The 18,140-nt window shown below is 34.4% G+C and overlaps 1 protein-coding gene across 1 annotated transcript in view; it reads left to right on the forward strand.

The window, feature by feature from the left end:
- The window catches only part of Agmo (alkylglycerol monooxygenase), a 323,268-nt gene that overhangs the window by 124,828 nt on the left and 180,300 nt on the right, over positions 1 to 18,140 (forward strand). The window contains exon 5 of the mRNA XM_013024069.1: positions 11,894 to 11,989. Coding sequence (XP_012879523.1) covers positions 11,894 to 11,989 — 96 coding nt within the window. The remainder of the gene's footprint in view (positions 1 to 11,893; positions 11,990 to 18,140) is intronic.

Raw genomic sequence — 18,140 nt, forward strand, 5'->3', positions numbered from 1 at the left:
TCAGAAAGCAATTTCATTATAGTAACATCAAAAACAATCTACTTTAGCACTAAATATAGCCAAAAAGCAAAAGATCACCAAACTTAAATTTGTAAAACATTGATAAAGGAATAAAAGATGACACAAATTAATGGGAAAATATCATTGTGTACTGGTTAGGAGTTAATATTGTTACAACTTTCATAATGTTTATGATTATCTACAATGTGCAGGCAATTCTTGTAACTCCAGTGTCTTTAATGTTAAGTATGCAAAAACGTCCTGGAACCACAAAGTACACTTCACAATCAACGCAATTTTGACCAAAAGTAAATAAATAAATCTTTAGACACCACAGTAGTGATTTTCAAAACATGTTACAAAGCTATGAGCATCAAAATCTAGGGATTGATTGGCTTTTAACAGAGGAAACCAAACATCCATTAAAGAATGGACAGTATCTTTTACTTTTTAAAAAGATATCAGATCTATTAGTTTGAGGCTTGTGTGATTCAGATATGGTTTTAGTATATCCCCAAAGTTTTATATCTTGGAATCTATCCTAACCACACCACACCAAACTCTTAGGCTAAATCACCTACTTATTTTCTAGGGCTGCTAGAACTTGTTCCACAGTTTGAATGAGAAATGTGGTACTTCTAAGTTCTGAGACCTAGTAAGAAGTCATTATTTCAATTTAGAGTTTGTCTTCAGAGGGGACTTTAGGGTCCCATGTGCTAGGTCTGGGCTTCCTCTTTTAAGCTGAGATTGTTTGCTCCTGCTTACAGAGATTACATATCCACAGGTTACCCTCACCAGAGCCCACATCATTTTGTTACTTTCCACATCCCAATAACAGTAAAAGATAGAAATATGCTTCATAAAGGTTTTGGCTTTAAAATATCCTCATAAAAAGAAATGGCAGGAAAATGATCACTAGAAATAATATCTAGTTCTAAAGTTCTTCTCACACCCTGACAGCCCTTATCTACTTGATACCAACTTTTTCTGTGATCATTTGTGTTGGCTGTCAGAGTATAAAGCCACAGTGAATGTTGAGCAGAAACTAGAAACCCAGTCATTGATACACAGAAATAACTACTGACTTACTCTTCATGTTATATAGAAAATCAACAAAATTTACTAAATATGGCTCCATAATTTTGTAAGACACTTGATGACACTGAGCACCTCCTATGCGCAAAACACTTTACCAAGATCTATTCGTATATTGACTCACAAGCATGATATGTGTAACATATCACAACTCCCATCTTAAAATGATAACACTGAGTCTGACATTTAGTAGTACACTTGTAAAAGGAGAAGTGAAGGTGAACTCATGGAGCCCGGCTCTGAGGCCCCTGATCTTTAACTTTAAATCCTCTTAGTCATGCTTCTATTCAGGGTTGTTTTACACTTAAATGTATTTCCTTGATCTTTGTAAATAAAGTTGTGATTTTCTAGGTCAACTATTATCAGGGAATTGAAGATCATGAGGTTAATTGCTCTGCTAATTGAGTGTAACAGTCAAGTATTTGAAACAAGATGCCTCATAACTTATAGGAAAACCTACGCACAGAAGTGTTAACTCAAGCAGCAGCAGCAGCAGAACAAATCTATAAGTCCATAATGGTACTAATACATTTGTTGGAAGAGATCTTAAAAGAAATCTACTCCTAAGCACACTACACCAAAGTCTTAGGTTAAAATACCTATTTATTTTCTAGGGCTGCTAGAACCCATTACAAATTAGGTGGATTATATAGCAGGGAGTTATTATATCACAATTCTGGAGACCAAAGTAAAATCAAGATGATTCCAGGGCAGTGCTCCCTTGGAAGGCATTGGGAAAGGGTAAGTTCTCCAAGGTTCTGGTAGTTTCTGGGTTTGTGAAAGAATAGTCTGTAATCTTCATATGATATTCCTCCTTCTTTGTCCACTTTTCTTTTGTTTTTCTATTTTCATTCATGTCTGAACTCTTCATTTTTGTTTATTTGAATTAATGCCTTAAGGAATTAACAAAGGAATTTTTAATCAGAGCATCACATAGTTCATAATTTGAAGAAATTGTAGAGATTATATATTAAGATCATCTGTTCTTCAGGCTACAAAAAATGAATCTCAGAAAAAGTCCACTATATCATAACGTACTGAACACCCTTGGGTTGGATCTCTAGTTCAGACACATGACCACTGTTTACTATAATATTGAGCCTGATTTTGCTTCGGTCATTCCCTCTATGAAAGTTAGGTATGAAATATTCCAGATTAGATAAAAAATCTAAGGAAACTACCAATAGATGCATACCTATATCATTGCTAGAAAAAGATTCCCTTTAAAATCTGTGTGATTTTTGTCAGGGACATAGACAAATAAGCAGAATAAAAAAATGCATATTGGGAATGCCTCACAACTAATTTTTGCAGGACATGAGAGTCAAGGTGTGGTGAGTTACCCTGAATTCTTGGCCAGCATACCTCTATCCCTTAGAAGGTAGGAGAAAAGGAGATGAAGCTCTGTGATAACTAGTGACATTTCTTAATCTTTCAAAACAGTAAATAAAAAAGACTTCAGATATCTTGAAATTTCTTTGAGTCATTTGTAAGACTCTCCTCATTAACATTATTACACAATGCCTAAAGTTTTGAAGTTGCCAAAGTGATAATGTATTTTAGAGCAAATAAGTGGGTCATGACTTTGAAAAGAAAATTGATGTGTGAAATGAAGAGCAAAATTAAGCTTACTGTGTGTGTGTCCCATATTATCATGGAAATTAGATTGTCAAGCCTGACATGTAAAAGTGGTTTAAAGATAAGAATTCAATTTTCTAGAACATCTAATAATAGTCCTTAGATTTTAAGACAATTTTAAACATAATATTACCCATAAAGAGCTATACTTTATAGGGTGTTATTTAAAGTGTCATTTTATTTACTATATACTGCACTATACAGTTTTACACACCATTTTCATCTTAGATTGCCTAGATTAATTTTATGCTTTAATAGAAAGGATGGAACTTGTCAAAGGGGCACCAGAACCCACCCCAAAAATCCCCTAATGGTAATGTTCTGCAACAATATGAACAATAAAACATATGATGTAATTTAGAGTCATAATCTAAAATATGAAATAAGTACCTTTGGCCAGGTGCTGGTGGTTCCTGCCTGTAATCCTCAGGAGTCTGAGATCTGAGGATCTCATCCTTAAAATCAGCCAGGCAGGAAAGTCCCGATATTCTTAGCTACAATTAACCACAAGAAAACCAGAAGTTGTACTGTGGCTCAAAGTGGTAGAGCACTAGCCTTGAGTGAAAAGAGTGCAAAAATAGCACTCACACCCTGAGTTCAAGCCCTATGACTGACAAAAAAGTACCTTTGAGATCATACATATTGATACAAATATAAATGTAGCAAATAACAAGGAAGCATATTCCCTTTGAAGGATTTCAATTTCTGTATGTAAAATACTGAGTTCTCCAGCAAACTAAAATCTAATACTTAACCTCTTTGGATGGGGGCTACATTTAGAAAATTATCACCTTCTGAGTGAGGAAAAGGCTCATCGATGATGTTAAAACAAAGGTAATATCAGCAGTGATTAAGTCAGGTGGAAAGAATGTGCCCAAGTTAAGAAAGATGGGATGAAGATGACTCCCCACTCCTCTGGTCTTCTTTCCCAAAGTCGTAATCCCAGTCTACCCATTTGCCAATCCAAATTGAGTATTATTTTACAATGTACTTACACTGAGCTCTTCAGAACTCTAAAAGTTGAAAGAAAGAGACTTTCAAGAAATAGTCACAGATCAGAAGAGGTCAAAAGCTATGTACGTATGACCATATAACCTGATGCTAAGCAAAATGAACCTCAAGATAGGGACACAAGAGGTTTTTTCTTTGTTGCTGTTCTTCTTAATGTACTTACAATGTACTATGGGATTTGTTTTGATTCTTTTGTATGTTCTTCCCCCATGGTACAACCCCTGTTGTCACTGTATTTAATTTTGGTGCCCTGCATCTTGTATATACATTTTTCTAATTTGGAGAGGGGAAGAGAACTAACACAATGCTGGAATAAGGATACAGGTTGACCCATTGTAACAATGAGATGTACAAGACAGTGTGTTAAAAATGAACTTTACAACTTTGTGGGGAGGGGGTTAGGGGAGAGGAGGAGGAGTTGTAACCCCTTTGTACAGTATCTTTACAATAAAAAAAATATATATATAAGAAATAGTCACAGATCAGAGAAGAATAAGATATATGTTATTAAGACTAGGACCCTAAAACAAAAAATACATTAAGAAAACAAAAGCAAGGGAAAAAGTCTAGTAATTTCTAAATAATAGATCCAAATGTACGAGTATGAATTTTTTAATGGGACAAATACAGCACAGTAATATTAGCAATAGAGAAAATGGGTGAAGGACACAGTACCTTGGCAACTCTTCTGCTATATTCTACTGAACTATGGTAAAACATGCAGCTAATTTGAAAGTACAACTATATATACATTTCTTTCTTTCTTTTTATATGCCAGTACCAGGACTCAGGTCCTCACACATTCATACTTTTGTTCATGGCTAGGGCTCTACCACTTGAGCCATGTCTCCAGCCCAGCACTTTTGCTTGTTGATTAGAAATGGAGTCCCGTGGACTTTTATGCACAGGCTGGCTTCAAATAAGAATTTTCCAGATCTCAGTCTCCTGAGTAGCTAGGATTACAAATGTGAGCTTGTAATGCATGTAACCATACACATATTTTCATACCCAGAGTCAATAAAATTATACACCTACTCTAAGAACAAAAATAGAACCATTATCAATTAATTCTAGCTCCTGAAAAGCCTAGTTTGTCATAAAGAATAATATTCAGCTGAATAATATTCAGCTCACATTTAATTTTCCTAAATTTCAACACCTTTATTTTTTGGTATTATTGATTTTTTCTTTATTTAATTATTTTTCCCAAAGCTTTTGTATATATTATTATAACATTTAACATATTTTATTAGTATCTTTCTTGCTGGTTTATAAACATTAAGAGAAATAAGTTAAATCTATTTTTCACTTTATATTTGGCAGATAAACAGGGCCTGATAAAAGGTAAAGATATGAGTTAAATAGCTTAAATATCAGTTATTTAAATATGTTTTTATTTACCATACCTCCAAAATTAGGGTACATTACTCATTTATTTTTTCAGTGAAATACATTGGATATATTTCTGTCATATATGAAGCTGGTATTTAGTACAAAACAATAGCTTCTAACATCAAAAAGCATAATAAATTATTGATTAATATAGTTAGCTTAGATGCATAAGCTATATTTATTTTACTTTTACCCTGTCTCACAGTATTAAAAGTATTTTCTCTACATTGATATGGAAATTAAATGTTATAAGGATTAGTAAAATATAAGATTAGCTATTTAAAAAGATGTTTACCAACTGTCTCAGTCAGATATAATCACATAAAATTATGAAAATTTTTATTAAAATCCTTATGATTGTTTATTAGAAGATATAGAAATATATAATGGACTTATTCTTTCCAGTATAATGGTTTAAAAAACTCATCACTATGTTAAAGAAATAGTATTGACCCCCTTTGAATTTCAGATTTCCAGAGAATTGTCTCAGCTGTAATTTTATAAATATGAATGGACAGTTTCTGTCTCATAATAAATGAATTTGGCTTGTGAAAGAAAAGATAAGAAAAAGAAATAGTAAGGAGCGGTTGACTAGTAATAAACCTGGTTGGGAGTGCAGCTCATTTGTTAACTCACTTTGCCATGCTGAATCATGAAATTCATGTTCAAGTCTTAGAAAATGGGGCCCTTCATATCTGCCCTGCCTTTGCCCAAGGTTAATTTGAAAATCCCCTTAAATAATAAGTGTGGAAATTCTTTGAAATGTATCATATACATTCCTCATGCGTGCTATTGTTTTTCTATTACATACAAGACTGCAATGAGCCCTCTGTGAAATCTCAGATCATTTTATTACATCAGACTGTCTGCCAAACTACATAAGCAAAGACTGTTATTCGGTGGGAAGTTGAGGTTCCATAAAGACAAATCTGAGCAAATAAAGATATAAGAAACTAACCACTTTGATGTAATGCATTTGAATGCACTGGGGATACAATTCTCATAACTCTTTGTCATGGAAGGAAATCACGCTTTGAGCCCCCATGAAGAGAGGAAACATAATTTCTCTCAGAGCCTTTCTCAGCTCACCAAGGCACCCTTACCCCGAACACCAAAGATGGTTAAATAAGGAAGACTACAAATTTCAATGTCTACCAGTTTCAGAGACTCAAATCTCCCATTCATGAGGAAAATAGACTTTTTCTATAGCAAGCCAAATCATAAGCTAATTTCTCTGATTTCTGATATTTTCCTTTATAGATATCTGATACACATATGCCATTCTTAAAATGATGAATAGACAAAGAGAAATGTGAGGCATTATCTATGAATTAATATTATTTTATTATTACTTTTAAAAAATGTGCAGCAAGCTAAAATGTTCCTTTCTTCCCATATATACATGTGACTGGCAGGTAGAAGCCTGATGTTAGAGGTTGGGGACCCAGCAATAAGTGAGATGTAAGCTTATGGTCTCCAGGTGATGGCTTTGCTTTCCCTAGTGAAAATCAGGCCAGTAAGCAACCTTGTCCAAAATGGTTATATTACGGAGAACTAGGGAGAGCTAGAGAGAATATCACACACCAAGTAATACTTCAGTCAAACTGTCAGAAGAGTAAAACTTTATTTTTTGTCAGTTGTGCGGCTTGAACTCTGGGCTTGGGTACTATCCCTCAGCTCTTCAGCTCAAGTCGAGTGCTCTACCTCTTGAGCCACAGCACACCATTTCCGGTTTTCTAGTGGTTTTTATTAGAGATAAGAGTCTCACTGACTTTCCTGCCTGGGCTGGCTTTGAACCGTGATCCTTAGATCTCAGCCTCCTGAGTGGCTAGGATTGTAGGTGTGAGCCATAGGTACCCGGCTAGAAGAGTAAAACTTTTGTCAAGGTTAAATTTATAAATTGTTATGTAGAATGATGATATCTACTAAAACTATAAAATTCTAGAAAAATATGTTATTTATGGAATGGTGGTGAAGATGTGTAATACATCCCTTAGTTTCCTGAGCACTTACTTCTAAGAGCAAGCTATGAAAAATGTGCTGGCTTATAGCAAGAACATATTGCCTTAAAGTTCCAGAGGGCCCGGGTGTGAAATCTAGCTGCCTGCAAGGCTAGCTCCTTCAGAGGCGCATGAAGGAGATAAAGATCCATTCTCTTACTGAAACACTCCGGTTTGCAGGCAAGGTGTGGCATCCTTTGACTCCTGGATCCATCACTGCCATCTCCACCTTTATCTTCACTTGGTATTCTCTCTCAGTGCTAGTCTGTTGCTATGTTCTCCATATTGGATTAGGACCATCCTAGTTAACTGGTTATAACTTGATCACATCTGAAAGGATGTTTCCTTTGTGCATTCTCTGGTACTAGATGCCCTGTTGGGACCTCACCTGCGCTTTGGAGAAGACATCATTTTAACCCATCAGGGCAAGTTATAGCTAGAAAGTAGTATCTTCAGATGGTGGGATGTGTCATAGGGAAATAGATAAAAGTGCATTTGACTAGAAAATTAGGCTTGGTTGCCTCAGGACATGGGCTTTCTTAATATAAACACAAGTACTTAACTCCAACACAAAATAGAAGTTGTTTTAAGTTTGGATATTGGATCTCTTTGTTAGTAACCAGAGCAGCTTTCTTTTCTTTTTTTTTTAATTTTATTTTCTTATAAAGATGCTATACGGAGAGGTTACCCTTATATGAGTAAGGTAATGAGTAAATTTCTTGTCAAGCATTGTTACCTCTTCCTGTGTTTTTTTCCTACTATCTCTTCCCTCCCTGATCTGCCCCCACTTCTCCCCCCTCCCCAAAGTTGTAAAGATCATATCTAACAGTGTCTTGTGAGTATCATTGTTGCAATGGGTCATCCTGTGGAGAACCTTTATTTTCTTTCCACAAATCAGACTTAAGAATGCTATATGCATTCTTTGATTATCAATCTTTAGAGGTTCTGTTCTAATGAGTAATTAAAATTTTAATTTTTGTTCTAAACTAAATATTATGTTTTTAAAGAGACAAGAATCCTAAAAGTATAAATATTAGAAAAGTTCATTAGCCAGGGGCTGGTGGTTCATGCTTGTAATCCTAGCTACTCAGGAGGCTGAGATCTGAGAATCATGGTTTAAAGCCAGCCCAAGCAAGAAAGTATGTGAGATTCTATCTCCAATTAACCACCAGAAAATCAGAAGTAGCATTGTGGCTCAAATGGTAGAGCACTTGCCTTGAGCTGAAGAACTCAGGGACAGCACCCAAGTCCAGAGTTTAAGCCCCACAACTGAAAAAAAAAGAAAAAAAAAGAATAGTTCATTAAAGTCTGACTATTGAAGTCATTGAACAATAATATTTTTTCTATTTATTTAAAATTAAAACATTTAAGCCATCTTGCTTAGCAGTTTACCAGTACATAGCTCTCACTCCTCAATCCTTACTTTGCCTCCCAGTTTGTCCAGTCTTCCTAATTTATTATACATGTCAAGCAACCAAAAGTCTGCCATTTTCATGCCTGTCAAGACCAACCTGGACCTCTTCTATTCTGCCTTGAATTGTCCAACACCTGAAAAAATGACTGACTCAAATTTCCATCATCTCCAGTCCCATCTGCCAGGGGCTGAGTGAAGAGATACCCTCGGCTCTGCTATATGGATTGTGTCCCCCTTACTTTCCTCTCTCCAACCCCAAACCCTTCCCCCATCTTCCACAAGTACAGCTTCCAAACCTGGCACTACTTTGCAAGCCTTAAACATATAGAATTTTGGTGTCTTCACCTACTTATCTCCATGTGTTACCTCAGGACCAGATGAAGACATGGGACTCAAAACTCAATCTACTTCCTGTTCATGAGTTTTCAATTAAGACTTCCTGAATTCACAGGTGGACATGCTTTCTTAACATTTTCTTTGTAATAAAACATTCATTCTATCGCAAGTCTACTGATTAGGTGGATGCTTTTACACTTGTTTTACTTACTTTCTTAGACATTCTCTAACCAGGTACTCTTAACGTCTGTCACTCAAAAAACAAAATACCCTTTGTCCAGCATGATGTTCTAGAAACACCTCCATCTGTCTCCTTCCTGTTCTCAGGGAAAGACAGAAGTGAGCAATCGCTTCTTCTTGTTATGTTGCCACCTTTTGGGAAACTCAAACATAACGGAGGTAGGAATTTCAGGTTTACTGCTCCAGTATCCATATCTGCAAATCTAGTGACACTTTGTTTTCTGATTCCTGCCTTCCATGGGCACTCACTGGGAGTCTTCTTTCATTTTTTTAATATTCTAACATTTGTCTCTCATGACAACAAGAACCAGATCTTCCCTACCACTGTGATCCTCTTTCAGCCTAAGTGGCTGAAATATGTGGAGTCACATATTGGCTGCTGTCTTCCCAATGAACTTACTTCACTCAAGTACATACAATAGAGATCTGGTATCCATAGGAGCAAGGCTAATCCAGATACCTTCTGGTACTGGATATCTGATTCCAAGTACACATTTTGAATTGCTTACTCAATAGCTGCATAAGATATACCTCAACACAGCATCCTCCATGCTCTTGTTTACTAGCTCTTCTTCCTTCTGTTTTCCAGCGGATGACACTGCCGATTACCATGAAAATTCAAAATCTATCTTGCTACTCCTCCATCCATCTCCATTGCCATGTTTATACAGATATCAAATCTTTACCACTTTTTTATGTATTCTACTATCTCCTGACTATTGTTATTAACACACATCTGTTCTCACTGGGTTATTCAAACAGGCTCCAAAAGTTACTTATGGTTTATATTTCTGATATGCTTAAAACCATGAATAGGATGTGTTCTCTCATTCCCAGCTTCTTTAATGCCACTAAAGGATCCTTTTGTTGTCTCCCCTGCTTGCCAACCATAAAACCAATTGATCCTTATATCTATTCAGTTTAAAAATTTGGACATGGTTTCATAAGATAATTGTTTTTAGAAATTCTAACCCCATGGAAAATTCATTAAAATATTTTATGAACTGTGGACTTTGATTCATATTTGAACTGAAGTAAATGAACTGAAGATTCCTTTAAAGAAACATTACTTATTTAACCTAGTACTCTATCACAGAGCCCACTTTTCATAAGAGTTCTTATTATCTCAAGAGAATGTTGATCCATCCTCTGGGAAATTGTAAGGAACTACAAGTATTAAATTTCCATGCATTTTTGCAAACAGAGTATTTATTAAAGCTTCCAAAATATGTTGTTTATATTTTTGTCTCACCTTTCAATGAGGTCTGTGTCAGAGTTGAAAATATTTGTATTGTTTGAATACATTACAAAAAGAAAAAGAAATCAAATCATAGTACCATAGCTCTTTTGGAACTAAAAAGTAAGACTAGATTTCAAATAGCATTTTTTCTGTCCCAGCTAATTTGAGGAAACAGTCCTCTATTTAAGAACTGTGTGAATATAATAAAGAATTCTGTAATAGATGCTCTATCACTTGAGCCATGCTCCCAGACCTTTTTGCTTTGGTTAATGCTCAGATAGGATCTCAGAGTTTGGCCCAGTCCTAGATGGTGTATATGCCTATATCCTGGAATTACAAACTTGACAGACATGATCTACCATTCATAGTTTATTTACGGAGATGTGGTATCACTAATATTTTACCTAGGGTGGCCTTGAACCTCCATATTTCCAAATTCAGACTCCTTGGTAGATAGGATTACAAATGAGAGAAACAATACTCAACCTGACAAGTCCTTGTGTTCTTTTGTTGCTCAATCATGTAAATCTATTGCTTCATAATCCATCTATAAATAATCAGACTGACTGTACTTACAGTGACAGTGGATATTTTTCATAAGTTAAGTTTAGAACGAAGCTAGAAAATGTATGTAACTTCATATGCATAATTATTACTAAGTATCTTTGAAACACCATTTTCCTGAGAACAAATAAGAGGTTCTAAAATGTCCAGTCTTTGGGAAAAAAGGGCTCCATAAAAACCAGAGAAATGAAAACTGGAAGTAAGATTCTTTTAACTCTTATTTGGTTATTTAGTTTTTCATTTAATAAAATGTTTCCTTCTAACATGAAACCACTCTTGGGGATCAGAGTCATTAGGAGAATACAGGAGATCGTGCTTATTAGTTGATTGTGAGCAGTTCTGTGGTTTAAGCAAAAGCTGTTTTTCCAAGGCAGAGGCATTTCCGTCTGTTAGGAAGCATGGACTGTTATAATGTGTTCCCTCTGTGGCACCATATCACACCTCCTACCTTCATACAACAAAAAAGAAGAGATATGAAGCCTGCAGTAAGCTATGTAAAAGAAAATTTATAATGGAAAAACCTATTCTACTCTTCCTCTATTTGAAGTTACATTCTTTTACAGTATTCTAATATTATTACTGAAAATTACAGATAATAATATGGAAGTTGTCAAGGTCTGAAGGTAAATGTTTTTACAGTTTTTGTACTTCAATGATAAATGTGTATTTATTCATAAAAAACACTATACTTCCAAGGAAGCATATTTATCTTTTCAAAATTAAGGAAATAACATTAACTTTGAAATTGATAGTGTAACTAGAAACATTATACTTAAGATAGAACTTTCATAGACTATTCTCTAACATGTCTGCAATTGTACCCTCATGTGAAAAAACTTAATAATACGAAGACAAAAATGTTAATGAAATATATATGTTATAATTAAATAATATATGTCATAATTAAGCTTATGCTGAGAAATCATATATGCAAATTAGCACTAATTCTTTTTTATCTTAAAGATTTTCTACTCTCCCTTGGCTCTCTGTATACCACCATCAGTGTATGCTGTCCATATTCAGTTCAATCTACTCTACCAATTCTGGATCCATACTGAGGTAACATGATGTGTGCATGTATGTGTGTGTGGTGTGTATATGTGTGTTTTTAATTTTATACCTAAATAGCCTACAGCAATGCCCTGGAAATCTACTAGGAGCTGATTTATTGTGTAACAAAAATCTTTGTCTGCCTCCTTTAAGGGGAAACATCTGTTCATTTTTATTCCTTTTTTTCTGAATATATATTGCAAAGTTTATAAGAAGAAATGAGTCCAGTTGGTCTCAATTAAATAAAACAATTTTTGAACTATTAAGTACCAAAATATTTTAATGCTACATTCAATTCAATATCTTTCTGTATTAGATTATTAAATATTCTGAACCAAGCAACGTTGAAATATATATTATATTTATATATATTTACTGATCTATATCACTGTCTATCTGTGTCTACATATCTATATTTATCTATATATAAGTAGAATTTATTGAAATCCCATTGAAAAAGTAAAAGATTTACAAAAATTAAGAAAATTATTATTGACTATCCTTCAATGATAGAGCATACATTTTATTTGAAGATGATCAATCTACTGTTGGGGTTTTCTTTCTCCAGAAAACCTAACAAAATTAATTTTTTGGTTCTTCTGGGGCATCTCAAATGATCAGATGTCAATGTTTACAGGTATATTATTAAGCAACTGTTTGTTGTATGAACTGTTATAGTCATGTTAATATTGAAAACCGTAGATTCAGAAAAAAAGTCCCTTCCTGAACAAAAGAAAGCCTTTTCAAGCATTTGGTATTTATTGGGAACCTTTTGAAGTTCCCATAAGAGGAACACTGGCAGGTGTTTCAGTGGGGGAAATAATGCCACAAATCACTGTTGCAGGAGATTCCAAACCTTGATACAACCATGAGGATTATTTCATTAATCTGCAGTATTTCATGCTACTGCTTTGCTTAGAATAAAGACACTGTTATCTTAACTCTGGACATATGTAGTATTAGGTGAATATCTCTCATGAAATATAATTTGTTTTATGACAGTTGACATACATCAAACAGACCATGAGACAAACATCTGAAAGAGCTGTTGAGGCCAATCCTGACTCTAGAGGTCAAAGACCAAATTTGTTTAAATCAGTGGAGGGAAGCATTCTGGTGATTTACATGGAGGGGTTAAAGGAGAATTACATTTTTATAGCAGCTGTGCCCCAGGTCATGCCATGTGTTGGGTCAGGTATTAGTCTAGATAGGATACAATGATGCCTGAGTGATTTCTACCTTTCTCTGTGTCTCTCTGAGGAGTCCCTATGCTGGAATTTGAGTTCCCTAACATGAAGTAAACTGGGAAGACATGAAGTAGCTAGTGGGGAGAATTTTACCTATTAACCTCAGGAACACTTGGTGGCTACATTTTCAGTTGAAAAGCCACACATTAGAATCTCTCACTTGTGCAACATTTCAGACTTGTTGAACTACTTTATCATGTGTGGTTACTGCGCTGGAGTGGTACTAGAGGAGACAGTATCCTTTTATGTTTGGTTGTGTTAATATTTGTACTCAGTGCCACATGTTTGTTAAGTGGGAGCTCTACCACTAGACGTGTGTTCCAGTTTCTTTTCACTTTATATTTTTGTTTCAGATAGACCATCCCACTTTTTGTCTGAATATAACTTTGGACAGATATTCCTTTATTATTCCACTCAATGTCTGGGATTATAGACATATAATGCTGTGCCCAGCTCAACAATACACTTTTGAAGTTATGGTTTGGACCTTCAAATTTTTTATTATGTTATTAACTGTGAACATATTTCTGAGACTTTTCACATCTGTGTAGTTACACTGGTTAATTACATGCAATATGTCACCATTTGTTCAAAAATAATAGAATTATTCCAGATATTCAAATGACTTAACAGTAGCTGCTTCTATACAGAAAGCCAAATGGAGTAGTAAAGTGATATAGGGAGAGATTAACTACATTAAAATTTAATTATTTAACATTTACTTGCCCATTTTTCAATTAAAAGTTATGATAAATGGAATTTCATCAAACTGAAGAATTTCTGAATGGCAAAGGATATACCTAACAAGTTAGATAGAAAACCTACAAAATGGGAGAAGTTTTACTAGCTATTAATCAGATAAGGGCCTTATATGTGACATCTACTTAGAGTTCAAAACTTAAACCTCCCAAAAATAAACTCTCAAAGAAACATCAATCCTAATAATAAAAAGGCTATGGCTTAAAGAGAGACTTTTTAGACAAAGTAAGAATGGCCAATAGACCCATGAAGATATTCAACATCTCTGGCCATAAACAAAATGCAAATCAAAAGAATACTGAGATGCTACCTCATCTCAGTTAGAATAGCATCATCAAAAAAAAAAAAGCTAACTATATCAATGATGATGAGGATTTGGCCAAAACAGAACTTTGGTGGGAATGTAAACTTGTTCAATCACTCTGGGAAAGCAAGTATGGAGATTCCTAAAAAAAGACAATAACTATTGAGCTTCTCAATAACCAAGCAATTCCACTCCTGGACATTTATTCAATAGAACATAAATAAGGCCACACTAAAACTACCAGCACAACTATGTTCCACTGCAGCAATGTTTACAAGAGCCAAGATAGGGAATCAACCCAAATGACCCTCCGTGGAGGAATGGATCATGAAAGTGTAACACACACACACACACACACACACACACACACACACACACACACACACTGGAATTCTACTTTTCCATCAGAAAGAACGATATTGTATCATTCATAAGGAAATGGAAAGATTTGGAAATATTGTATTAAATAAAGTAAGCCAGACCCAAAGAAACATGGATTACATGATTTTCCTCATTTGTGCTAACTAGAATGTACTTATAAATTTACAAATTAAAAACACTGGTCAGTAATTCATTTTAGGTTATGCATTCCCCCCTCCCTGCCTTCTACCCAACCTGTCCCTTATGTTTTTCAGTTCTGTGGCATATACACTGCATTATTGCCTGCATTCTACTCATTTGATGTGTCTTTATTGCAGGATTTTTTTAGTAAAGTTCACAAAATAATTGGTTTAAATATTTTAGCAATTTTTTCCTTGTAATTTTGACCAGTTTTGTTTATTTTTTTTATCGATTTATTTTCTTAGTTTATAGCTCTGACAAGGAGTCACAATACAAGCTAAAAGTCATGAACAAAGTAGTGGCCCCGTTCAAATAGTTTCTCTATTACTTTCTCTTTCTCACTATTTCTTTCTATGTATCTAAATATATATCTAAGAAAGTTTATCTCTGTCATGATTATACATGTATTGTTTTGAACTATTATAAATACAATTTATCATAAATATAAGCATCACAAAGCAAAATACTACTTTTGCAAAAAAACACAATTATTTAGTGTACATCACTGAAGCAAGACTTTTAATAATTTAAAAGCTATTTGAGAGAGGATATGTGGAAATCTCTGAAGTCTGGTCAAGTTTCAGAAGCTGACAATTAATTAAAATAAATCTTATTAATTAATTTTTTGTTTCAAAAATATTGATTCTTCAACTGATCTCACAGGTAATTAAAAACCAGAAAAAAAGTCAAGCATCTCTACCTTCATTCAGCTATCTCCTTTATTTTGGTTCAGACATCGACTTAACTCTGCCTATAGGCATGATAATTATTCTAATTGTTTCCCTAAAACTGATGAGTTTCAGCCTCTTTCAATGCTGAAATCTCAAAGATAAGAGTAACTAATACATTTTGCTGTCAGTTACCTTCTACAAAACAAATTACAGAAAACATGACTGAAAGACTGTTCTCCTGCAGTCTAGCTTTCTAGGAACAGTGGCACCACACTGTGATGAGACCCCTCACCATGAAGTAGCAATGGTTACCTGGAAACTAAATTACCTTGCTCTTGGACACTCTTGAAGAACCATATTTGGACATGATTTTTGCCCCAAGAATATTTTGGCCAGGATTGCTTAGTTTTGTACTACTACAACTGCCTGTCCCAATACCTCCTCAGCTTAACTGTAAATTCATGTTGGCATCTTAAAGATCAGCTGTACTGAATCTCCATCTTCCTCATAGGGCCATTTTGTTTAAAATTCCATCTTGTCTTTGTCTTGTTACTTTTGTTTGTTTTCTTCCAGGCAGATCAACATGTCAGGGTGAATCTAGCATGTTGCAAGCTCAAAGTCAGTCCATCTCCAAAGCCATTCATGACCTTTCAACTTTTTGTCTAGCATTCTTATGTACATTAATTCTTTACGTGGTATAAATAGCAAAATATTAGTTGTATTATTCTAGACCTAACAAATTTAACCAGTTGTTTGATATTTAAGGAAATAAAAATATAAAATGTATTCTTCAAGGTATTTACCTTAAACTACTTTATTTTTCTCCTTTTCTTTTCTTTACCTTGATTGTTATTTCTCTGGATATAATAATTCTTAATTAATATTTCTCTGGTGGTTTTCTTTCAATGTTTCATTTTAAAATTTCCATTGTATTTAACTATTTAATGTTTCAGATAGATAATTCAAGTGGTATTTATTGCTATGTTGTATGCAATGGATTTTCCCTCTAGATTTTATTTTTTTTTTTGCTGGAAATTTTTTTATTGTGAAAATACTGTACAGAGGGGGTTACAATTACATGGGCAAGATAATGAGTACATTTCTTATCAAGCATTGTAGCCTCCTCTTTTGTTTCCCCTTCCCATCCCTTTCCAACCTCCCCCCATCCCCCCACACAATCCTCCCAGTCTTGATTTTATTTATAGAAGATTTTTTTCTTTATGTTTAACTTTAATCAGTTTGACTATGATGTTTCATATATGATTTCCTTTACATTAACCTTGACTATTATTCTTAGTTGTGCATCTTCTTTAAATCTAATTTGCTGATAAAGGTCTGCCTATTATTTAGCCACTATGCATTGTTTCTCTTTCTTTCTCAACTCCTATTCTGTCTTATCTGTATTATTCTACTTTATATTGTCTCAGAGATCAATCTGAAATTGTAGTCTTAAATTGTAGAATTTCAAATTATTTTTTATATATGTTGCTTTTTTCTATTGATATTGAGTTTTGTGTGCTTTTCCTTTCAGCCTTAAAAATAATAATTTTTATTTTTAAAGTCTATTGGTTCCCACATTTTATTCATGCTTACTCAGTTGCTTTGTTTTTCATTCCTCAATGAGGATCAAATTTATCTTCTTTGTTTATCACCTAACATTTTTATTGTATGCCAATTTTAATGACATCTTTATTACTCTGGTTTGTGTTATCCATCTGACTATCCTGCAACTTATGCTACGAGGCAGTGAAATAATTGGTTATCTTGTTTTTTGGAAACTTCTATCCAGATTTCATCAGTTATTTTTGCTGTCTGTTTGTTATTGTCTTTAATCATATAGCATATTTCTTATCTTTGAAACTAAGGACAGAGCTTGTCTTTTATGTTTGTTTTAATGAAATACCCGAGACATTTCAGAAGGTACAAAACCCTCTGCATTGAACTCTACATTCCTTCTCTTCCTACCAGGTAGTGTAGTAGAGGAAATTACTGCTCAACAATGTTCTGGCTTTTGGCTTCCTCACTTGCATCAGGTTCCCCAATGCATGGGTCACTGCATTAGCCAAGTCTGGAAAGGTAGAAGGGGATTTGTATGTGGCTCCTTTCCTGCTTCCTTCCCCTCTTGGAATTTCCCCTTTTACTGTCCAGTCATTTAGCGTTGCAAACTTTTGACTCTTGGCTCCTAACCTTGTAATACTAGCACTTGCATTTTTCTTTCCCCTTTTTGCTTCAGACAGCCATTCTAAGCACATGTTACTCTTCCAGCTAAGTCCACTAAGTACATACATTGCTTGTTTACTGATACAGTTAACAAGCTTTGAGACACATATTCCTCCCATCAGTAACTCTCTAAATTCAGGAAGTGGTCTTAATAAGATATTCCTTTGAGAATATATTCATGATAGGCTTATGTTATAAAGGTTAAAAACAACACAAAATATAGGACTATGGAGGTTTCTAATGAAGAAAATTAGGAAGCATATGAATTACAGAGTAAAATTACGAAGCAATGAAACCAATAAGAGAACAGAGATCAGGACTCTGTAGAAGCTGAGACATAGAGAATTGTATAAAAATGTATCATAAAAGCTTAGCACAGGAGACTGAAAGTAAGCAGT

Source organism: Dipodomys ordii, unplaced genomic scaffold (assembly GCF_000151885.1).
Source record: "Dipodomys ordii isolate 6190 unplaced genomic scaffold, Dord_2.0 Scaffold72, whole genome shotgun sequence".
NCBI lineage: Eukaryota > Metazoa > Chordata > Mammalia > Rodentia > Heteromyidae > Dipodomys > Dipodomys ordii.